Here is a 26,174-nt window from a genome sequence, read left to right on the forward strand (position 1 = left end):
AGGGGGCAAGCGACAGTTTACGGAGAAGCGGAAAGCTAGGGATAGAGAGAGAGAGAGGAGCGGAGAACGTGAAGTGGTGCTGCACAGGTTGAAATATAAAAAAAATAATAGAGGAACATGAGAGACTGTGGTACGGTCTCTGACTGCGGGCGCACGTGCGCCCCACGAGGAAGTTACTACGACGAGTCGACGAGGCGCTACTGCAACGAGCTAGAACGTTAAGAAGAGCCCCAAGGCAGATAATACCCTAGAGAGAAGCCCCGTTTTTATTAGCTTATTTTTTTATCCCACCCTTTAGTCCTTTTTCCTCCTCGGCTCCCATTTGGTTTTTCAAGTTTTTTTATGTGTCGTCAAACGGATTGCTTTTTACCCAGCTACTAATTTACGATCGGAGGATTTTTTGTTTTTGCTTTTTTTTTGTGTTGACTGTCGCTGGCGAAGCTGCGAGGACAGCTCAGGATAACGGCGAGAGGGGATAAAAGGGGTTGAGAGGAATATACGGCACGACAGATTTTAATGCACGTAGGAGGGATGAGAGCCGACCGTCGTCAGACTGGATCATCGCTGGTCAACGCGACCATCAACCCAACATTATTGCGACCTTTGATCGTACTCACCCTGGGGCTCGTTGGCCATGTCATCGGATATGGATATTCAAGAACATATAGCAGCCAAGGTTTTTGCAGTTTTTTAATTATAGTTTATGAATGGCAGCATTGTAATCGTTCACATTTAAGTTTCGGATTTTTTGTGTTTTATGGACTCATCATGATCCAAAAAGTCCGAAACTGCAATTTTTAGACCGTGTCCGTAAACGGAGAGAAATTTTTGATGAAAATTATCCTACCGTTCTGTAAAAGGGTATCATGAGTCATCGTTTCCTCATTACTGTCCCAAAATTTAGTCAAAATTAGCATATGATGGTCTAATCTTATTCTACTTTAGAGAATTTTATCCTGATTATTTTTCCAACTCAAATATCGGGCAATATAATTGGCCCATTCGACATCACGTGGTACAAGCTACAGGGTTTTCAACTGATAATTTTTTGATAATTTTCTCTGGTAGTTGCTATATAAAAAACAAAACATCATGCAGTCGAATTAACCCCTCGTCAAACTGACAGATTGAATTCAATTGTGTCGTTGTGTTAATTATACAATTTTCGTTTGTCAATTATGAGTTTCGTCTCATGGTCCAATTATATTGCCCGACATTTATATTGGAAAAATAATCCCCCGAATACCACACGAGCTTCAAAATTAATCGGGCATTTTCCTCAAGGTTCCCTGCATACAAACGAACCTATCGGAAAATACCCGATAATTTTGAAGCTCTTGTGGTATTACAAGTGAGTAAAAATTACTAAAAATTACTAAAAATTACTAAAAATTACGGTAGAGTAAAAATTACTGTACCGGTAGGGTAAAATTTACCAACCGTTCTAGAATTTTCATTGCTATCTACATAAAAATGATTAGACTGGAAGGGTAAAATTTATTATGCGTGACTCACCCCTGATGAAAATCCAAATTAATTACATATCGTTTTCTATTTGCTTGCTATGAAATGAATAATGGGTCTTTTGATCATCACCACACATGCTCACGGTTGGTGAATACGCCGGAAAAAATTGAATCCCCGAGTTCAAATTAATGTGAAACAGCATCAAATGCGGCGCCCGTGTGAATGGCAAATATCAGTCATTTGTTCACACAGAAAAGTGATTCGTTCAGTCGACAAACATTGTCCCGTGAAACATGAGTGAGTTTGGGAAATAAATTTCACGTGATCATGTCACAATATTGAGGCACCGTGATAAAGTTGTTTGTAATCGCAGCAAATAATTTATTAGCATTACGGAGCATTTGTTTCTTCAATGAAAATATGGATTTATCGCGCACTTTGGCTGAGAGATGGTATTGTGGTAGCAAAAACAATTTTGGACATCGTGAATGTTTCATTTTGTCGCTTGATAACTCATGATTTACACACCCTCTCTTTGAAATTAATGAATAACTGAATAATTTTGTTTCCATGATTCAAAACAAGCGGGAAATTGTATTGTATTGCTATTGTATTGCATTTAGTACAGTTATTTTTCCCAATAAATTGGCAATATGCTTCCCAATGATATTTGTCACGTCATTTCCTTCTATCATGTATAAGTCATTGTTTATTTCATTTTATTGGATTGAACAAGATTTCTCATACACCCAAAGAAAATTTTCACCTTGAGAATTCACTCTCTTGTAGCACCAGTTTATACAAATGGGATTTTCCTCTCTTGCATTCTAATGACACAGTTCTCTACCGTCAATAACTTTCCTTATTGACTCGAATAATTCTCATCATATTTGATTCCCACAAAAGTGCTAGAACTGACAAAACGACTGGAATGTGATACATGTCCTTGACTAATTGAGTACAAATGACACAAAAAGGAAAATCCACTAGTTATTCGAATCTCTAGACTCCGCGAATGATTAAACAGTGATTAAATGAAACAGTCATCACACGACAAAATCCAAAGTGAACTGGTGAGCGAATGAAAGAACAAAATCCATTAAAAGCACCACTAATGATTCATCATATATTCTGCAGTAATTTAATGAACCCATCGATAATTATCCAAATCTTAATGATGAAATATAATGTACCGGCACACTCTAATTAAAACATATTTTGTAATGAATCTCTGTATCATTTTAACAGGGAAATTGGATTAATTAATTAGTACGGGTTGATAATTGCACCGGTGAGGAAATGATAGATTCACATTCATTTTATGGATGCAAAAAGGGAGCGGTGGAAAGAAAAGGGGCTTACGAGGATATCGCCCTATATTTTTTTTCTCTCCCCTATCCAAAGACTTTTCCATCACCCTAGGTTGTTCGTAGAATTACACGGCCCACTGCGTCGACGAATTTCAAATTACATCCACTGATGCAAGTGTTTCAGATTCTACTACCTCCAATCAATGTTAGAATTAATTTTATTGTGATTATTTTTCTTGGCGAAATGGATATACAAGTTGATGAATTTGCAACAAAACCGCTGTGGACATAAAAAGAAAAACTACTTCTGATCAGTAGAAAAAGTACTTCTACCAAATTTTGTACTTCCCCGAAGTCACTAAAGAACTGGATGCAAGTATCATGCGTCAAGTACCTGGGTACTGGTGAGAAGTACCTTGTCATAAGTACTTTTATTACTCGGGACAAGTCAACTGGTACTTGTACTGAGTACCTGGCTGGTACTTTTCAAAAGTACCAACGGAACTCGATATAAATAGCAATAGTACTCAAATCCAGTACTCATAATTTTTTTCAGGAATTCATTTGAGATTACAAACATCCAAATATTGGAGCACAAGTGAACACAGAAAAATCTGAGGGTAAAATACGTTTTTAAAATGGTAATTCACGTTTTCAAAATATAATTTACGATTTTCTCAGACGGGTAAATTACGCCTTTGAGATGGTAAATTACGGTCGAAATAACGTGAATTACGATTTCAAGAACGTGAATTACGATTCTCAAAATTGGAAATCGAGTCGGTGTGGAAAGCACCCATAAAAATCACAATTTACTGATTTTCTCCTACAAAATATCTTCTCCTGAATACTCCTATTTACACAAATGCGCAAGAAAGCTCATTTTATCCGTCGATAATATTCGCTTTTCTTAATGAAGTAATCAATTAAAATTACTGAAATTAAGTCATAAAAGTACTTGAGAGAAGTTCAAAAATTAATTTTCATCAGTAACTTTGGTACTTGTGAAGCTACTGCCTCCCAATACTATTTCTACTTGATCGGCAGATGTGGTACTTTACTCAAGGATACAAAAAGTATCTGGGACAAGTATATTTTCCGAACCTTTCACAAGTGAACTTCCCCCAAGTAGGTCGGTACTGGTGAGAAGTACATTCTTCTTTGGGTGTTAAAAGTTTAATTTGGTACGAATCTGTCATTATTCTGGGTGCACACACATATATACCAACCATCGCACCGAAATTAATGTGAAATATTTTTATTTTTCACCGTGAAATAAATAGTTACTCAGCAACGACAACTCTCGATAAACCCGTCATTTCATTTTACGATAATCAAGTAAATTTTTCTCTTTTTTATATCCCCGAGTTCCCTACGTTTTCACATCAACCGTTATAAAACGTCAATTCATTAACCTAGATTCTCTCCGATAATTGCGTTTCCATTAATTTAGATCACGGGATATTTTTTTCCTGTGCAAAATGATAGAAATATAAACCAGAACTTTTTACTTTCGTCTGCGATAATGGCTTATCAATCGTTTCGCTTTTCCCCCATCGAAATTGGTTCATTCAGGTGGAATTATCCGATCGTTGGCCCTTTGATATTCGGTAAACCCCACGCGGTTATGACAGATATCGAACATGATGAGTTGAGTTTGATGGTGTAACCGCGGAGAATCTAGTGGAAAATGTCGGATCATTTAAATGACACTGAATGCTTCGGTTGCGACAAATTTGATGATGTATGAATGACGTAATTGAATCTATGTTTCGGAAAATAGATCCAATTAAATATGCGCGTGATAATTATTTGTACTACATTATACCGACCGCCAGGGAATTGATGATATTTATTCTGCAATATCCGTCGTCATTCCAGTTCAATGATAGAATTTGTATTAACGGGCTTAAATGAATGGAAATGACAATGATTCGCCATTAGGGAATGTTTTCGAAACATTTGGATTTTGGTTCTTCGAAAATGTATAGAATTACCCTTGAATATGGAGGGGACACTTTAATGGATGGTAATTATCGCTGTTGAGGCGTCTCTCATTTCGATATTGTCAATTGCTTTTTCGCTTAATTGAATTTACCCGATAAAATGTGATTCAGATATTTTAGGATGATGGTTAATTCGTGACTGAAATGTTAACATCGCGAAATGAAATTTGCTTTATCAGGTTCATACGACAATGAAAATTGCTGAAAATCGTGAAAATTCCGGCAACTTTTCTTCAAAATTTCTAATCTCTTGAAAATTCAATTGAATGGAATGCTTAATTTTCGGGATAGGTGTGAAACTCCAAATTGTAATTGAAAATTCAATGATCATTCATCCCAAAAAATTAATTTGATTGAATTTCCAAGATGAATCAGTAATTCCATGAACAATTTAGTCTGAAATTGAATTCAAGTTCCGAATATTGAAAATTAAAATGCATCTGTAACTAAAATTTTAAAAAATTTCTAACAGTGTGTATTCCTACAATTTTTACGTCTAAAATCCCTGAAAAATTGAAGGGCTGACCTGACGTCGAGATGTTCCCCTGCTGCAGTATAAGAATGGATGAAAATGTCGAAATGAAAAAATTGTTTTCACCCGGAGCCAAAGAGTCATATTTTCAGTTTTTCCAGGGGGAAAGTCGACTTTCGCCAAAATCGAATTTTTTAGCCGGGTAAACGTTGATTCCAATTATTTAAGCGACAGGCAATTCAGAACTCTCAAAAGTATGTGGAAAATGTGAAAACTGAAAAAAAAAAATTTTCATCCGGAGCCAAAGGATCAGATTTTCGGTTTTTCCAGGGGGAAAGTCGACTTTCGCCAAAATCGAATTTTTTAGCCGGGTAAACGTTGATTCCAATTATTTAAGCGACAGGCAATTCAGAACTCTCAAAAGTATGTGGAAAATGTGAAAACTGAAAAAAAAAAAATTTTCACCCGGAGCCAAAGGGTCAGATTTTCGGTTTTTCCAGGGAGAAAGTCGACTTTCGCCAAAATCGAATTTTTTAGCCGGGTAAACGTTGATTCCAATTATTTAAGCGACAGGCAATTCAGAACTCTCAAAAGTATGTGGAAAATGTGAAAACTGAAAAAAAAATTTTCACCCGGAGCCAAAGGGTCAGATTTTCGGTTTTTCCAGGGAGAAAGTCGACTTTCGCCAAAATCGAATTTTTTAGCCGGGTAAACGTTGATTCCAATGATTTTTAATCAAGTATATTTCATACTCAATTCAGATATATTCTTTTTTCGCGAGTTTAGAATTTTTTCCGGAAATCCATAAGAACTAACTGTGGAGTCCAATTGGCTTGCGATATACCTCAAATCAAGATATCAATACACTTTGTTCAGTCAAAACAACTTATTCGTACTATGCAGACGATGCAAGGTACAATTCAGAATACAAGATACACATGTCTGACCACGCTATTCAAGACACATGTTTACATAAGATCGGACGTTCCAATGGGGCTTGAAAACATCCTGCGGAAGTGGAAATGCCCCAATGTTTGTTCAGGTGTTTCGGAGTGACCCGAATGTGCAATTACGAGTGAAATTCCACTGCAATCATTATATTCACATTCACCGTGAAATTCAGTGCATCATTTTACAGATGGAATTCCTGATTGTTCGCAACAGCTTATTGGAAATCCGGATAGTCGCCTCGATCGACCGATAGTGCAGTCATTATCATGGATTCAAGCGTATGAGGACAATGAATTGCTATGTGAAATAATCATGGTTTAATTACAGATAAATTTCATTGGAAAATTCTGATTTTAATTCCTCCCTAGAACGTTAAATACTGCATTTCAACACACAAAAAAACCTAAACGTATACTACGTTTTGGTGAACGTAATTTACGCTAAAAAAGGCGTATTTTACGGTCAAAATAAAAAAGTACATTGCGCCAAAAAACGTCTTTTTTCCGTATCATTACACTGATAGAAAGGATTGTTTATTGACTAATCCACCAAATGTTCACTCGTTAATAGTTAACAAATGCACATTTGAAACTAAGCCGGCCCCAAATTTCTTTTCCTCACACTGTCCGTCAAACGCCGCTTACGGACATTGTGAAGAAAAATTTATTTCGCATTTGGTAAAAAAAAAAAATTCTGACAAGTGTGAGGATTGCAGACCGAGACGAAGTCGATACATGCAATCACACGAGTCAAAACGAAAATAGCTATTTCAATCTCAATCAGTAATAATAATTACCTGAAATAATTACCTGAAATGAGAAATGAAAAATTTATGCGTATGAGTGATTAACATTATTCCACGCCATCCGGTTATTGGGCGAAATTTGATGAAAAATGGAAATCCATGATTGAATTTCAAAAGAGAGAATTGAAACTATGAAATATTCTGCCTTAATATAAATGCAAGAGTCCACGTCCGCGCAAAATCAACGCGAAATTAATCAGCGGTCAGTAATATATTCGCTTAAAACCAGCGCAAGCCAATCATAATCCTCTCAACATTTTTTTCAACATTCTTCTCCCTATCCCTCACGCGTGTCGACTATTATCTCCCCAAATGAAGGATTATATTATTTAATTAGTGGGAAGCTTGAGCTTTTATCGCAGTTGGAAACTAAACGTTCATTTTTCCATGAAACATATTACAGATAATGGAGCTATAATAAGTGAAATCGCACACCCGAGCCGGCTAAGTGAAAACTCGTTTTATGATTTTATTAAAGGAAACTCGAATATCCAATATCGTCAACTCAATTATCACATTGGAATCAATCTCCACATTCTTTCGTCGTTTTTCCACGGGAAATTTTAATATTGAAAGGTGCATAACGGAAAGTATGAAAATATAATGCTGTGAATTAAAAACTTTTGTACGCTGAGAGACAAAATTTTTTTTCACCCAGGGCCAAAGTGTCAGATCTCGCATTTTTCCCAGGGGAAAGTCGACTTTCGCTAAAATCGATTTTTTTCGCCAAGTGAATGTTGATTCTGTATTTATTGGCCCTTCTAATACCAATGAAATCCTTAGGGGCGCCAGAAATATCGAATTAAAAAAATATTTTTTCACCCGTGCAAAGTGTCAGATCTCGCATTTTTCCCGGGGGAAAGACGAATTTCGCTAAAATCGATTTTTTTCGCCAAGTGAATGTTGATTCTGTATTTATTGACCCTTCTAATACCAATGAAATCCTTAGGGGCGCCAGAAATATCGAATTAAAAAAAAATTTTTTCACCCGTGCTAAGTGTCAGATCTCGCATTTTTCCCGGGGGAAAGACGAATTTCGCTAAAATCGATTTTTTTCGCCAAGTGAATGTTGATTCTGTATTTATTGGCCCCTCTAATACCAATGAAACCCTCGGAGGCGACAGAAAAGGCGAAAAAAAAAATTTTCATTTTCACTGGGTCAAGGGTCAGATCTTGGATTTTCTCACAGGGAAAGTCGACTTTCGCCAAAATCGAATTTTTTCGTCAAGTGACTGTTGATTCTGTATTTATTGGCCCCTCTAATGCCAATGAAACTCTCGGAGGCGCCAGAAAGATCGAATTAAACTTTTTTTTTTCATCCGGAGCCAAAGTGTCAGATCTTGGATTTTTCCGGGGGGGAAAGTCCACTTTCGCCAAAATCGAATTTTTTTCGCCAAGTGAATGTTGATTCTTTATTTATTGACAACTCTAATGCCAATGAAACCCTCGGAAGCGCCAGAAATGTTGAAATAAAATTTTTTTTTTTCACTCGGGGCCAAAGTGTCAGATCAATCTTAATATATGACTTATATTTAGACCCTCATTGTCTAAAGGGATCTAAATATAAGTCATATATTATATAAGTCACAGAGAAGGGGTGTCCCCTTTTTTACTTTTATATTCTAACTCTAATGTTTTGACCCTAATATTCTGACCCTCATTTTTTAATCTCCACTTTTTGACCCTTATATTCTGACACTTAGTGCCTGACCCTTATATTAGACTTAAGAGGTCTTCCTACAACCCGGCCTGATACAAAAAAATCATCTTCGAATGGAAATAGCCATCCCCCAATTAAGTATAAAATATATTTGATTCAACACGCGAAATTCTTGATGAAAAATTCTGCAATTTGCGTATTTATCACAGTTCCTTTTATATCAGTTCTCATCATTTGCATATGCTCGAATTCGGAAATTCTGTTTTATCATAACAATTTGGTTGAAATCAAAATCAATATGTATGGAAATGAACTGTGAATATATTGCTGGATTGCATTGAATAAATACCAATCAACGGATTCGTTATTTATTTAAAAAATTTCATCACTCCATCAATAATGCATGGAACGACAAGGCTCAATGATTTTTACAAAGTCGTGCGGAGAAAAAATTTGTATAAAACATTGCCCCTGAAAATGTTGGTAAAAATTTGGAGTCGAAGGGAAATGGTGTGGCAGAATGCAAATGTGATAATTGCTCCTCGTTGCCTTCAATTTTTCAGAATGTCACAAACATAATAAATTCTCTACCTTAATTTTCTCTATTTTTATTAATTTTCACGGAATAATTCAACTGAAATCGACCGCTTCCCCCGATTTTTCAATCAAATTGTAAATTTTGCAAAGTGATATTCAATATTTTTGGAAATCACAATGTGACAGTCGATATTTGAGAAAATTCTGCAGGCACATGATGATATTCATCATGTCTCATGCTAATTCCGATTTCAGGTCCCCCTCTCGTTTGCATAGTGATTCTCCTAATTCCACCTTGCGCATTGAGTTTAGATTGAAATTAATTAACGTTGGAAATTAATGATCGGCATATGCCAAAATCCGTTGGCATGGGGCACAATGACTGCATTCGGTGATGCACGTGGTATGCAGGCTAGTGCTTTGATATCATCGGCTTCCGGGTGCCGCGTTTGGTTTCAGCACTGCGATTTTTAGCCCCGATGTCTGGGGGTATTACTGATATGCCTTCCTCTCCATTAAAAGCCATCGAGGGATCAGCCAATCATATTTTTTAATTGATCAGTGCCTTCCTTAGGCCATTATGCGGTCACCATTAGCGACATTGTAATGAGTTGCAGTTATTCGAATATCCCGTCAATCGATCCCGAAAATATTGGAATAATTTAGTAAATTGACGAAATGTGTCGCTTGTGATTCGACGAGTTACTTCTCACTTCACGCGTCGAGATACCTCGGTCTCTTGCTTCTCAACCTCTGACCTGACCGATCAGTCAATTATTTTTCTTATCATTTTGTCATTTGAAGCTTCGAGTAATTAGATTAATTATTATTTGGAATAATGTTTTGTTCTGTTTAAGTTGCTATAAAGATAAAATTATATATTGTGCTTGAAAATAATATTTATGTATTAAAATCGCGTAATTTCGTGTAACGAAAAATCTTCCACACTGATTATAAATTCAGTTTGCAAGGTAACGCATCTATAATCTTCATCATATTTTTCATTTTTTTTAAATTAAATAATAATATTTTTAAATATTAAAATATTACAATATGAATAATTATTAGGCGGAGGATATAACCAAGCAAGCATGGAAGGTGGTTTTTAAATTATTATTATTATTTATTTATTTAAAGGGATAAAATCGTACAATTTTGCATGTCACCGAAAATTCAAATCATTTGAGCAGCAGAATGACGAGAATTCTCCAACTTCTTTGAATTTTCGATGAACACATGAATATTCAGTAGCAAATTATCCTGAATATTCAATTCATTGAAAATTTAAGAATATATTTACATGAACTCTCTTGATTTCTATGTATTTTCATGAAATAATTGAACTGAAATTCACAGTTCTAGTAATTACTCCTAAACTATCTATGATTATGCATTTTTTTCAAAATTCAGCAGCGAAGCAGTAAAACGGTTTCTGACGATTTTGACTATTGGTCAGTTTTCAATGAATATCTCGGAATCGAAGGCGGATAGAAAAAATTTTGTGATAACCTTTTTTGTAGCGCATATTGAGAGCTACAAAACATGTTATTACAAAAATTTTGCTATCTCCCTTAGATTCGGAGATATTCCTCGAAAACTCAGCTACGAGCTAAATCGATTTGAATCGTTTTACCCCTTCGCCACTGGATTTTCATTAGTTTTACTCCGTGTACATTTTTTTAGAAATAAAATACATGTTTGTAAGAGTCGCCGCAGCCCTCTCCCTAGCAAAATTAGACGACAATGAGAAATGGAAGAGCGGTAGGGAGAATAAAAAATTGTTAACCGAAGAAACAGAAAAGGGTTTTTCGGTGCGGGCGGTGTAATGGGTTAAATTCGTTTCCTGGGAAGCCCCATTCAGTGAGGGACCTGCACCAGGGGAACCCTCCACTAATGGAAAGGTGGCGCTGGATACTAAAAGTCCCGTTGGGCTTCAAACCCTTTTCCTCCAGCCATCTCGTTTCGATTTCTCTCGTTTTCCTCTGTTACATTTCAACGTTTGCCACCTCTATACTATTATCTCTTACCCCATTCTCATTTTACCACGTACCTTACTATCCCCTGGCCCTCATTTCGATTTCAGGATTGTATAATTTCTACGGTACGGAATAAAGAGTGAACACGATGTGAAAAAAAATGAAAATTAATGCTTCGGCTCTCTCTCCATTGTCTCTCCTTTTCATTTAGTTTCTGCTGTGAATTAAGGGATAATTAGGGCGGGACTGTTGCCATGAATTCAGTTGTGCCGGTTTCTTTTGTTGAAATGAATGAAATTAATTGAATTTTCTTTCAAAGCTTTTGACATTATTTTTTTTTCATTTATACATTCGAAATTGTGTTATTGGAGGATGAAATATAGTTGATATGATGTTCCGCCAAGTCAATACCATGGAAATTGGCAACGAATAAATAAAGAATATTTAAAAAATCTAGAATGTTACGATGACTCACATTTCCGTTTTTTTTTTCATGAATGAAAAAAGTTGAGAAAAAATCGTCCAAGTTTTTTATTCATTATTCTTGGTACTAAAAATAACTGGGGTCAGTGCATTTGCAGAGCAACTAGCGTAGTTGGTCTTATCAAATTTGTCTCCATATCTCTGGTTCACTCGTGAGAAATTTTCGTTTCAACTTTATTCTTCCACCGTCACGACAACCAACAGAAGCCATCCTCAATTAAACCAGGTACCCGCGTGCAATGAATACTAGCAACGGAGTTGCTACTGAATTACATTTTTAAGCAACTCCCTATCATGTGTACGCTGATAAAAATCGTGCTCTCGAGATAACTTTTCTCGACTTAAATAATTTTCGTTTTCAATTATATTTGCAGACTTTTGGTGATATTGAGTTTTGTGAGAAACAATTCCTAAGATTTAGAGATTTGTTCGTGAATATGAGCAGATTGATCATTTTTCAGTTCTCACACGGAGAAAAATCTAGTTTTTTGACAAGTACGTCGTTACAAAAAAACATTCGTGATGAAATATTGTACTTGTCCAAGAAATGAGGGCGATTGGTTCGTAACAAGAAGGCGACTTCTAAAACCAAGTCAGTTTGTGCATTCCCATATTTTAGATTTGAGACTGAAAAACTGTTAACTCAATTGATTCAACTAGGCTTTTAAGTGAAAAGAAAAGATTTCTGAACTGTACACGTTAGAAATCACATTCTTGTCATAAACATTATGTCTTCGTCTTTAAGATCACGGGAAAAAAATCACAATCACGGAAAAAAAAAATATTCTCGAATTGGGCATATAATATTCCGGAATCGGGTATATAATATTCCGGGGGCTTTCTCGCATTGAAATACGCTGCGTCTCTACAAAATGGCATGTACTGATGACGCGCCGTCTGAATTTAATTGACTTAAAATTATTGATTAAATTAGAAAAAAAAATTATTTTACTTAAATTTACTATTATTTATTTTTTATTTTTATTATTTTACTTAAATTCGTACGGCGCGTCGTCATTACGTGCCATCTCTTATATACGCAACGTATTTCAATGCGAGGAAGTTCCCGGAATATTATTCCGGAATTGAGGATAAAATATTCTCTCGTTTTGTTTTCTCGCGTATTTTTTCTCAGTATGAGACACTTTACTCTCCAAAATTTCCGGGCCATGATTTTCTTTCTATAACTGAACACGTACTTTTCAAAAAAAAAATTTTCTACGTGCAGTTTGCTCTTTTATCACCTCGAAAACACTTTATCCCGAATTTGCAGAATTTCTGCAATTGCTCTCTCAATTGCTCTCTGCAATTGCTCTGGATATCACATTTTGTTCCATCACCAAAATTTTTTATTGAAATTGATGGCCATTTCATCACTGTTTACCTATTCATTTGACTCTCTTTGACATAAATATTTTTCCGTGTTCTATGTTCCTTCCAATGCGAGGAAAAGCCATCTACATAGCACTCGGTGGGCATAAAAATACGAATGAACATCGTGAATATTGGGAACAGAGGGCGACATTTTTAAACTCCGGAACCGAGTAATAAAATTTCTACTGAATCGACTGAAACGGATGATCAGGTTTATACGANGGGGGAGGGGGGGGGGAGTTCTGCATCGAGTTTCGGATAACTTCGGTGGTTATTCCGGCACAAGAGAACTGTTCGTCCATAATATATTTGTATTTAACGCCCGCCGATCCTTTTAAAGGGAAACCACTGGGAAATTTCGAAGTCGCTGTTGCTTTCATCTAACGTACTGATGAGTTTTTCACTTCAGTTTTAATCTTATCCAATTTAATAAAACGAAATAAACAATGAATTCAGTACCGAAGTGGCAAAACGGTAAAAGTCAATTTCGACTATTGACCAGTTTTCAATGAATATCTCGAAATCTAAGGGAGATTGCAAAATTTTATAGTTATAACCTTTTTTATAGAGCCGATTGAGTGCTACAACAAATGTAATCGCAAAAATGTGCGAGCCAAAATTCAAGTCAATCAATCGAGAATTGCGTCATGAGTACAATTTGAAGATTCTATCAATGAAAAAAATCGTAGGGGACGGTGGGGCAAAATGAAACACGGGGCAAAATGAAACAGCAAGAAAATCTTGTGATCTAAGGGAGATAGGACGATTTTCATGAAAACCTTTTTTGTAGAGAATTTTACAAGCTACAAAAAAGGTCCTCTTCAAAAATGTCCTATCTCCTTTAGATGACGAGATTTTCCCACTGTTTCATTTTGCCCCGTGTTTCATTTTGCCCCATGCTCCCCTACCTAATTTCGTCTTATTCATTCAATGAAAACTGAAGTAGTCACCAGAAGTCATCGGGACAGTAAACGAAGACTGCGACTGGGATTTTGAAATTTCAGGGTAGTCTTCCCTTAATCGTATCTCCGGTACCTCGACCAATTCTCTCTCCCAGTCCTCGAAAATAGAGGAGAAAAACGGTAAAAAATCCAACAAAAGAATGAAATAAAAGAAGGCTTGAAAATGATGGTGGTGAACGCATACCTCTTTTCATTCTCTCTTTTTTCCCTCCCTCTCTGTCTCTCTTTCTCTCTCGCCACCGTGGAACAAATTATTCTCAACGCGGAAAGGTGCAGCCTCGAATTTCCCAGAAATTCGCGGGAGAAAGTATACGGGAAAAAAACGTTATGTGTGTGATACACTTGAAAAAGTATCCTCGCTCGAGGGATTACGAATTACTGGGGATCAATCGTTCCGAAGAAAGTAAGACAAATGCTCGAGTCGAGTGAGAGATCTTACGTGGAGTAAGTGTTCTGGTGATTGATGCATTTACATAGAGTGAAGAGCTCTTCAATGATTGTTCGAGCATTTCCAGCGATTTAACGGAATTCCTGAGCGTTATGTAATTTTCGACAAGGGGGTAATTGGTCTGCGTTGCTGCAGGGATACGTCTGACAAGTAGAGGGTGAACGCTTCAGTGATAGAGAATCGTTGTTTTGAAATGGTATAAACATGACTGGAATTCAGAAGATTTTTAATTTTTTAATTTAGAAGATTACACGAACACAATTATTTGGTGAAATTTAACAACTAATTAATTGAAATTCAGAAAAGATTATTCAATTTCATATACATTTGAAAACAATCTCGCAATCATTTATATTTTGACAGTCAATCAATGTCTCCTCTAGAAGATATTTTCGCAATAATTTACAATCCTTGTTAAATTTGATCCATCAAATAAATCGACGAACGTTTATTGAAAATTAAACAAACGGTTGTCGAATGAAATTGAAAAATGTTTTTCTGAATTTTAATTAAATAGTTGTTAAATTTCACCAACTGGTGGTTGAAATTCACCAAATAATTTTCTCCGTGTACAATCTGAAATAAATCCCGCAAAAAAATACATATTAAAATTTTTAATATCATTATTTCAGTAGCGAAGCGGTAAACCGCTTCGCTTCGTTAAGTCGATTTTGACTATTGGCCAGGTTTTGGCGAATATCTCGCAATCTAAAAGAGATAGAAAATTTTTTGTCATGACCTTTTTTATAGAGCCAATTGAGGGTTATCAAAAAGGTTATAACCAAAATTTTGCTATCTCTCTTAAATTCCGAGATATTCCCCAAAAACTGACCAAAGTCAAAATTGACTTGACCCGGATTACCGTTTCGCTACTGATTTCCTCCTCTTTCTTATTAACGAATGACCAAAATATGAGTGAAGGAGCCCCACGTCTGTACGCATAACTGTCAGCAAGTTTCCACATGCCATTACCAGCCGCAATATTTGCGCAACATAAACAGAAATATCTCACCAAGGGACAATTAGCATGAAATCCGTTCGCTTTACCAAATGCACACGCTTACAATAACTAACTGCTTCCAGCAAACATAAATAAAGGATTGAGCTCGCTGAATAATCTTGAGTAAACTCATACTACTGGCAAAGGTTAGCCTGTTAACAACCGACTGTTATGTTAAACACGTGGTGAGATTCCCTAATAAGCTTTGAGTACCCTTTATTAAGTAATATCAGCTCTTTCAATCGTACAATGGCCTCACTTCTACTAGGTTATGTGTACACGTCAGTGCCACACCGTCCATTTTTTATGGAACGCCCTTAAGAGGGTTAAGTATCAGAACAACTGGTGGAGCACGGTGGCAAACTAACAGAGTACTGGTACTTAGTAGTGAGTATAATTGGTTTTTCATTTAGGCTATTTTGCGTAGCTTCAACCTCCAGGGTCGTTAGCAACAGCCGCAGTTTTTTTTCCTCCATTGGTATTGCGTTGAACTATCTGCTGTTGTAACTTGAGCTGGAGTTGTGGTTTATGAAGTTAAGTGAATCCCCCGGGGACTGGGCTGTAGTACATATGGAACTAGTACTGTGACGTTTGTTTTTAAGTGCTGTTCTGGTGCTGGGTAAGTTTGCGGCTGAGGGGTGGAAAAAGTATTGGAAATTTTTTGAAATTTCGTGGAAGATGGTACAGTATATCTTAAGAGAGTGACGTTGAGTAGAATTTTGAGAGAAAATGGTTCTGAAATTTTAGAACTTGATTGAATTTCCAGTGGAACACGAATATTCAGAAACAAAGGGACATGAATTTTCAATTTTTCCCTGAATTTTCCGGATTTTTCTGAATTTTCACAGAATAATTGAACTGAAAAATCAAGTATTTTATTGATTTCCTTATCATTTGAACAGAAAATTAATGGAATTTTTTATTTTTCAATGACAAGATTTCCTGAAATTTCAGTGGAACTTGAAGGAAAATTTTTAACATTGTAGGGGAGGGCAGGGGAAAATGGACCGAGGGGCAAAATGAAGTTAGTTTTTCATTTATGAAATTCCTCGAAATTTGAGTGAATGTGTCTCTTCGCGATAGTACCGGAGAGTGGATTCAGTATCAGATGTACCGAAAATGGACTCATTATGTGTGTGAATTAATCCAGACGATTTTATATTCGAGTGTGACGATTGCACATAATTCTCAACATAAAAGAATTATTATTATTTGAAAATGCGTCCAATTATTGATTTGTTAATTTAATTATTCAGTTATGTTTACGTACTTTTTAGATGTAAAAAATCTTGCTGAAATTTTCATTTATCGGAACTATTATGGAAATTACCGTTGTTCCTAAGGTAAATGTCTAGAACAACTTCCTCATTTCTATCTGAAATTATTATTATTATTATTATTATTATTATTATTGATTAATTCATGAAATTTTACCTTAACAGCACTAGCATTTTGCAATGTTCCAAAATTACAATCCACCGGCTATGAAAAATGCTAGTGCTGTTAAGGTAAAATTTCTTGGTATTTCTGATAAAATTTTCAGGGATTTCTGTAAAATTTTCACAGAAATACCGGGAATAGTTCAGGTTTTCCCCAATAAAATTTCTAGTGCCGGTACTGGAATTTTTCCCTGGTGGTCACATTGCGCCTCTTTTCCCAGGCTAGCACTAAAATTTTTCTAAAAAATTTCTCTCCGTGCATTGTTTTCCACAGTATTTATCTGTTTCTTTCCACAATAAACGACAAATAGTTACTAAAATAATTATGAAAAAAAGCACTCAATGTTTTTCAGTGGGTGGAAAATTCTCGTTATAACTTGAATGAGATAATTCCAAAAGAGTGACTATAATACCCGAAAAGAAATGAAAATTCAGCCAATCCCAGGGACTTTTTAGAGTGATTGACTCAGTCACACCGGAACAGAGGCACCTATTATCCCGCATTTCCGAACATCAACGAGTCCTGGGGGAGTCGTCGATGGAGTGTGCCACACGAGGGGAAGTTAGGGGGGTTAGGTAATTCATGCATTAAGATGAAAGTCCCGATGAAAGCGATAGAATCCAATGCCGCACTCAAATGTAACCACTCTACTTTGTGATTCAAGTGCACTTTTTCTTTATGTGCATCTCTCTTTTACCTTTGGCATTTTTCGGTGGAAAAAAATAGGGGAAAAAAATGTAACGGGTCACAAATTCGCGGAAAACCTGTTGCCTTCGGTGTGTACATGTACGCTGTAGACTTGACGCGTGGATCTACTCCACCCCTTCTCCTCCAACCCCCCCCCCCCCCTCCCGCCCGACCATCGCCACTGGCTGTACTACTGGCTTCCTCGCATTTCCAACAACATTCACTTCTGTCACTTCGCCACACGTATTCGACGTTCGTGAAATTGATTGCTTGTTAAAATTGGATTGAATACGAGACGACAGTGCAATTTTGGGTTTAATTGTGGAGTTAGGAGAGAAGTGCTTTGGAGTGGAGATATTACGGGGAAAAAATTGCGAGTTTCATTCGTGTCGAGCCGGCAGGAGATGAGATTTTTTTCGGAAAGTGGTTGGAATTCGTTGGGCGGTGGCTGGACGTGAAAATTGGGTTTTTGGGGGACTCCGTGATCGATATTCCTTCGAATTGGCCGCAATTTGGTCGTTTGATGACGAGGCAATTTTTCGAAATTTCGTGGAAAATATTGTAGTAATTCTTATGAGAGGGACATTGAATGCGATTTAGAGGAAAAATGATTAGGACATTTCAAGTTTTACGTTGAATTAATACAATGAATTCAATGAAATTCATGAGTTCATGAATTCATGACTCAGTGGGAGGGAGACGGAAATTTCACAACTTGATTGTATTTTCAATGGAAGCAGAAAAAAAATTCAGAAACAAAATTGCATAAATTTTCAATTTTTCCCTGAATTTTCCTGATTTTTTTGAATTTTCATGGAATTCTTGGGATGTGACATGGGATTTGACACGGAGAATTCAAGGAAATTTGACTACTTGATTGACTTTTCAATGGAAGGAAAAAAAAAATTCAGAAACACTGTTACAACTATTAAATTCACCTAAGCTGTTAAACCGTGTATTAACGGCTTATGTAGAATGTCACAGCCATTCTCATTTTCAAATTCTTCTTTCATGATTCGAAAATATCTCTTAAAGTAGATTTTCATAAGAGGAATCACGAATTATGTTGTACTTGCGTGATTTTTTCTAGTCACAAGAATTACATACATGAGTTGTCAGGCACTGAGCGGTATTGGCCTAAACCCGAGCGAAAACCTCGGCGTTAACTCTGATAACGCTCTGAATTGTTGAGATTTTCTGTTTTTTTTCAAGTTTTTCTGCTCCATTGGGTACGGCCACTCCACGCCAGCTAAACAATTCATGAGAGTGTGAACTCCCACTGGATGCCTAGTAGAAAATAGAATAAACGTTCTCCTTTCGACAAGCGGAATCTGTCCCCTAATTGGATCTTTGCACTATTCCAAAGCAATCATCTCTATTTTTATCACAATCACTGAAAATATCATTTGTCGTACTCCCGAGGGGAAAATCCCCTCAAATAAAAAGATTGGATTTCTCTTTTATTCTCGTTAAAAATGAAACTTCAACATAGAATTTGAGCGAAGAATAACGAGCGCTAAGAGTGGAGGAAAAAAGAAAGCGAGAATGATTACACCGAGAAAACTGTATTTAAATCAACTAATGGTAGTTGGCATCAAATGAATCCATTCAAAACCATATTTCACAATAGACGGCTAATGGATTTATCGGGTATGAACCCTTCTTTTTAACACGAATGAATAGTCCATTCTCACTATCTAGTTATGAAACTTTTCAATCGAAGAGTAAAAAGAAATTATTAGCCTTTTCTCCATTATTCGCGACATCATTTCAAGAGTTATTTCACAATAAAAGGATGAAGGATATTAAATCCTTTTCATAAGCACTCTAAGGATGTCAATCGACTCAACTCAAACGACAAGAACTGGCAATTCCATTTACAGTAAACCACGAAAATATCCGAGGTGCTCTTGATGATTAAATCAATTCGTAATAAAATGAGATAATGGAATTTACCGAAATTGAGTGATTTCAACTCCCTGAAATCTGCTATGAAGTGATAGGCTGACATGCAACTTCAGGATTTTCATTTTGTGTAGAACGATTCATGTAATTTTTGGTTTCTAATGGAGGGGAGGTTAGGGCAAAATGAACCGAAGGGCAAAATGAACTCGCTTATTATTTCAGTTATAAAATTCTTCGAAATTTTAGTGAATCTGTCTCTTCGCAAATTCTGGACGTTTTTATGGTGTTCAAGTTTCTCTGAAATTTCGAGAAATCTTGTCATTGAAAAATCAAATATTCCATTGATTTTCTGTTCAAGTGATCTGGAAATCAATAAAATACTTGATTTTTCAGTTCAACTATTCTATGAAAATTCAGAAAAAACCCGGGGAAATTAGGGAAAAATTGAAAATTCATGTCATTTTGTTTCCGAATATTCATGTTCCACTGAAAAATTAACCAAGTTGTGAAACTTCCATGTCACTCTCACTGAAAACTCATGAATTTCCATGAATTCTACTTAAAATTTGAAATTTCATAACCATTTTTTCCCTAAATCCAATTCGATGTCACTCTCATGAGATTTACTATATCTTCTATGAAATTAAAAAAAAATTCTAACATAGTACTTTTAGATGAAAAAAATCTTGCTGTACTCGGAGAAAAAAGTTGGTTAGAAATTACCCCGAAAATCGTGACAAATTTTGCTACGCAGAGAAAATTATTTGGTGAATTTCAACAAGTTCACAACCTAATTTTTTGAAAATCATCAACTAGTTGTTGAAATTGTTAAAATTCACCGAATAATTTTCCCCGTCTGAACGAGAGATTCCATGACCAATTTGATCTTGAATCACAAAATTAACTCAAATTCACAACATTGAGAATTCAACATCCCCAATTGCTCAATTTTCAAAAAACCTCCAACACTGCACTCTCTTTCTCCACAAAAGGATTAAAATCCCTCCTCAGCCCCCGATAACATTCTCAAACAAACCAAAAGAGACAAGCCCGAAAATATACGATCGATCCGTGAGTTAAAGAGAGGTCAGAGAGGAGCGATCTTATACTTTTTTCATACACATATCTTTACTGCAATATCCAAAGTGACGGTTTATAACCACTATAACCCCGAAGAGTAAAGGAGAGCATCCCAGATCCTCCACGGATACAACCCTGGCTGCACACCACTCTCCCTTCCCCCAGCCCTCATACCGCGGAGCTTTTCAGAGCTTAAAATGAAGAAAAGAAAAGATATCCATTCTCTTCCGTGCCCCATAGTTCATAAGATTGTATATGATCCACACATGTATATTTATTTTTCATTGTGAATGTGACTTATCCTGTGGATTTATCGGTTCTTAAGGATTACGTACCCTTTCTCTTCGTCTTCAATCTCCCCGACCCCCTACAGCCCCTAGCTCTCGAAGAATATAGAGGGATTTATCGGAGAAATCGCTGTGATATCCCCTATTGTACCAAAGCTCCTTCCCACCGTGAGGATAAAAATGCGCATGGGTGTAAGTGAAAGATAAAAAACAAAACGCACAAGTATTATTCTATGCTTTGAGTGCACGACTCCAATATATCTGCGAGAGGGTTGCTTGTAACCCACTCCTTTCTCTGTTCTTCCTTCCTCTGTGCATTGCATTCGCAGATGCGTTCGATAGGTAGTCAGGATAGCAAAGAGCGGAGTGATCGATGGAGGCCAACGGCAATCAGCAAGATATGCTCTAAAGAATCGTTTTCCATCTCGCTTTGCGCGGTTCAAACGCATGTTCTATAAAACGTAGTGAAATTATCCCAAGTAATTAAATACTATCAAGGAGTAAAACAGGAGTCGATCAGTGCTAGACACAGAAATATCATTAATTCAAGAACGAGTAGGGATGCGCGATGTTTGTCCATTAATCGAAAACTCGATTTTTCATACCCAAACATCGATGTTTTTGAGCCAGCTAATAAAATTTTTAATTTTTTATCGAATAATAATATTGATTGATTGAGAATAAAAAAAGTAATAATTTATCCGCATCCAGTAGTAACTATTTTTTACAGTATGTGCGTTATAAATGAGAAGTGAACTTGATAAAAGTTCATTTGATACTAATAATTTATTATCGCTTCGGGATTGATATTGACTAGAAAAAATGAAAGAGAAAATAATTGCAATAATGCAATAATTATCACCGGAGAGTGATGCAAAGTGACATGGCCTTTTTCGGCATGCAGTGTTAGAATGAAAATCAAATTTCATGCACAGTTGACTACTAATTTTCAGGACAGTGACACTGAATGCGATTTAGGGGGAATAAATCATGAAATTTCAGGTTTCCAGAATTTTAAGCAGCATAAAGACGAGAATTTCTTAATTTATTTGAATTTCCAATTTAATAGGAATATTCAGTGTCAAATTACATTGAATTTTCAGTGAAACCTGAAATTTCATGATTTTTCTCCTCTTAAATCGCATTTAGTGTCACTATCCTGAAAATTCAAGAATATATTCACCGGAATTTGCTGTTTTTTAATTCATTTTTAGGGAAAAATGGAACTGATATTTAGTGTTCTTTTTTATTTCTCCACGAAATTCTGAATGTCCAATGACGAAATTCTTTGAAATTGCAGTTGTAATTAAATTCGATAAAAACTTCCAAAAAATGTACCGGAAATTTCAGACAAAAAATTTCAACAGTGTGGCACACGAATATGATTGAAACATGTCGAGTTTCCTTCACAAAATACATGAAAATGTGATATTCGGGTGATGAGACTTATCGTCCTCATATCCCAATGCACTATTTTCCGCATCTCTTTTCTGATTCTGATTTTTTTACATGCATTTTTTCTTCTTCATATCCGTATCCTTGCACATGCCTATTCATTCCCTTCCAGAACAGCGCACACATGCATACATGTCTTTCCGAACTTTTTTTGCTGCCGTTTTCCGCATTGTCGTTTTTCACAGGCGCTTTGTCTCGTTTTTTCCCGTTTTTTTCGAATGCGAGTGTGTGCAACAGCGAACGCGCCAAATCCCAGGCGTAAAGAATTCCACTCGCAACGAGTATGAGACGTATAAAAAAGTGGTGGGAGGGGGTGGTTAAAGGCGGGAGGAAAGAAGATGGAGGGGGAGGGGGGTTGGGGAATTGTTCAACTTTACATTTTGCCGCACGAGATATTTGGGGAATGTAGCGATGCGATGATTTTTCGAACCGGAAAACTCGTGGCGGATTTTGTTGGAACTTTTTTTTCGAGAATTTTCAAGGGAGGTGGCAATGCTGCCGGGGTTTGATATGTCATACGCAGGTGCGGGGGAGGATACTGGGATGGTGGCTTGGTTTTGGGGAGAGGGGGACGTGGTGCGTGACAGGTAACGTAATACAGTTTCATTTATAGAATTTTTACCTCGCGGTGACGGGAAACATGGATTTTTCACTTGGGAATGCTCGATGTACATTATAGAATATTCTCGAGTGTTCGAGAATATTTTTGAGGCTTCTACAAAGTTTGAGGATATTCTCGGGTTTTGTAGGAAGTTTGAGAATAACTGCAATGAAAAAAAAATACCTCAATGGTTTCGACATTTCTAGAACACCCGCGAAGTCAAGAAAATTTGGGGGTTTTTCCAAGAAATTGAGAAAATTTATGGGTGTTCTAGAAAAGTCTTAATTGCAGGAATTCTCAAAAATCCTGGTATTCTAGTTTTTCTTATTCTGCCCGGGCGGAATTTTCTGTTGGAATGATCTGAAAATCAATAAAGTACTTGATTTTTTATTTAAATTATTCCGTGAAAATTCTGAAGTCAGGAAAATTCAGGAAAAAATTGAAAATTCATGTCATTTTTTTTCTGAATATTCATGTTTCATTGGAAATTCAATCTAGTTGTGAAATTTTCATCTCACTCCCTCTGAAGACTCATGAATTTCGTTGAATTCTACCTAAAACTTGAAATTTCATAACCATTTTTTTCCTAAATTCGATTCAATGTCACTCTCTCACTCTTTCTAACAGTACGGGCCGCACAGCTAGTAAATGAATATAGTGACTAAAATCAGAAAAATAAAGAGAGAAAAACTTCTGTATTATCCATCAGGTCAATCTCCATTTCGAGGAAATAAGTGGTTTGTTTTCACTGGGATAATTTCAATTGAATGAAGGAAACACGGAAGAGCTGAAGGGTCATCCCTTTAAAATATCATTCAAGGAGAAATTAAATTATCTCAGGTAAACTGAACTGAACGTTGAGGTTGATCCGTGATAACAGACTTTTTCCAGTTTTTGTTTCGCTTTTAATCAAAGAGCTCACAAATTGAGGTCGAGTGAATTGATAAAGAATATTGCATTTTTAAAGTTGAAGTGATTCAATTGGATTTTGCGAGGGATTTTAAACTCTACTAGAGTTTATTAAAATCAGGGTGAAGTGGAGGAGCGATATTTCCCTCAATATTGACAGAGTTTGAATTGGTTTCTATAATTCATGGCAAATGCTTTCTACATCATGAAAATGAGTGGTAAGAGGTGGAATAACGGGTTGCTTCAGGGAAAACTCTCCGATTCACCGGAAAAAGGAGCCTCAGTTGTTGGGAGAACATCCATCAAATCTCATAACTCATGATTATAAATTTGAACGGGTGAACAATTCATAAATAATGACAAGTGCACAGAGAGAAATTTTTGATAGAAATTATCCTACCGTTCTATAAAACTGTATCATGAGTCATCGTTTCCTCATTTCTATCCCGGAATTTAGTAAAAATAAATATATGATGATCAAATTTTATTCTAGGTTAGAGAAATTTTATCCTGATAAAAATAAAAATTAACGTGTCGGTAGAGAAAAAATTACTGTACTGGTAGGGTAAAATTTACCAAACGTTCTAGAATATTCGTTGTTATCTACGTAAAAATTACTGGACTGGAAGGATAAAATTTTTCTAACGTAGAATTAAATTTGATCATCATATATTAATTTTTACTGAATTTCGGGATAAAAATGAGGAAACGATGACTCATGATACACTTTTATAGAATGGTAGGATAATTTTTATCAAAAGTTTCTTTCCATGTAGTGTTAATAATTGAGAAGCTCACTAACACCACCAAAATCCTCGTCAGTGCAGGCCCAAAACAGGCATTTCATCTCCGACTCAGGTCAAGTGAAAGATCACTCTTCCCACCCAATTTTCTACCCCCTAAATGGCATTTCCACGCGGTAATCCCAATAAAGCTCCCGCTAAAAAAATCCCCCGAGTGTTCCATCACCTTCAAAACAAATATCACCCAACAAATCACCAGCCGGAAAAAAAATACCCGACATTACCCGAAAATTCTAAACACCAGAATTCCCCTCTTCCAAAACCAGAAAACTTTGATGCAATAAATAGCCCCTCGTAACTCACTATTCGCCCACTTATTTGCACGAAAACAAAAAGCAGAATAGTGCCCCGCTATATCCTTTGTAACAAGTAAAGTTTTCCCACCCACTGGTGATTTGTCCATGTGAAAGCTGAGATCCAACTACCAAGGCAATTTGGTTATTGCTCGTTTCTCGGATTTAAACTCCCTCTTGCGCCTGTCACTCCTTGATAATGCCTCGTTTCTCCCTCTGCATTTGCCACCGTTGTACAGTGGCAGAACAGAAATCTTCGACTAAGTTAGATAAATCCGCTGGGGCAGGGTGAAAATTAACGCCCAACAAAGATGAAATATCGTGTGAAAGACAATAGGATAAAACACGGGAAACTGAATACGTGGATGGGGCGTCAATTCGACGCCTTTGCCAGTGGATTTTGCGTGATTTATCAAGGGTCTCCGGTGTATATCCAGGGAGGGAGGATGATTCAACTCGAGACACCTGAGGAAATATTTTTTTTTCCCCGTTTCTTATCCGTCACCTTTGTTACGATTTTCCACTCTCCGAAGGGCATTTTTCAACTCCATTGTCGGGTAATCGATTTCCGAAGCCCATAATACTCTTTATACCCCGCAATTGTTGGGATTAATCAATTCTTCATGGAGCTTTCAACGCTGCGGCGCTCAATAGCTGTTGTTAACACCCGTCAGTATTTTTTGTTTCAACTCAATTTCATGTTTATTGATAACTACCTGCCGCGGGCATTATGTAACGGTGATTATTTGAAATTACGAGGGGGGCGGGGGCGCATTGATGGGTGCGGCATTGTTTGCAGTGATTCAGACAGAGGTTTTGTTGCAAAATGTGGGGTTTTATGCGAAGTGATTAATAGGGGGTGGGAATGAGGCTCTCATGTACCCGGATAAAGGGTTCATTTGGATCAAATAAAAATCTTTTTATTTTATTTTTTTAAGGATTTCAGGAATTTCGTTGTTAGAAGTGAATGAACTTGTTTAGTTGCTTCAAAGGGAAGGATTTAATTATATCAAATAAACAATTTATCAATTTGAAATTAAATTTTTGATTAAATCATTCATTAATATGAAATCAACAATTTATTCATTTCAAATGAAGAGTTTTCATATTTTGGAATGTACACACAGGAAAACCTAAACGTAAATTACGCTTTGCTGGGCATAATTTACGGTTTGCTAAACGTAATTTACGCTTAAGGATATTCAAGTACTTTGTTTAAGTCAGCACCTTTTTTCGAACAGTATTTCACTTTTGAAATCTTGC

General features: G+C 36.3%; 1 protein-coding gene across 1 annotated transcript in view; it reads left to right on the forward strand.

Annotated features, from left to right (window-relative positions):
- Positions 1–249: 249 nt before the first annotated feature.
- The window catches only part of LOC107035840 (lachesin), a 56,545-nt gene continuing 30,620 nt past the window's right edge, over positions 250–26,174 (forward strand). Inside the window, exon 1 of the mRNA XM_015253439.1 lies at positions 250–676. Within this exon, the coding sequence (XP_015108925.1) occupies positions 517–676 (160 nt within the window). The 5' untranslated portion in view covers positions 250–516. The remainder of the gene's footprint in view (positions 677–26,174) is intronic.

This window comes from Diachasma alloeum, unplaced genomic scaffold (genome assembly GCF_001412515.2).
Source record: "Diachasma alloeum isolate Michigan unplaced genomic scaffold, Dall2.0 Dall_scaffold_00201, whole genome shotgun sequence".
NCBI lineage: Eukaryota > Metazoa > Arthropoda > Insecta > Hymenoptera > Braconidae > Diachasma > Diachasma alloeum.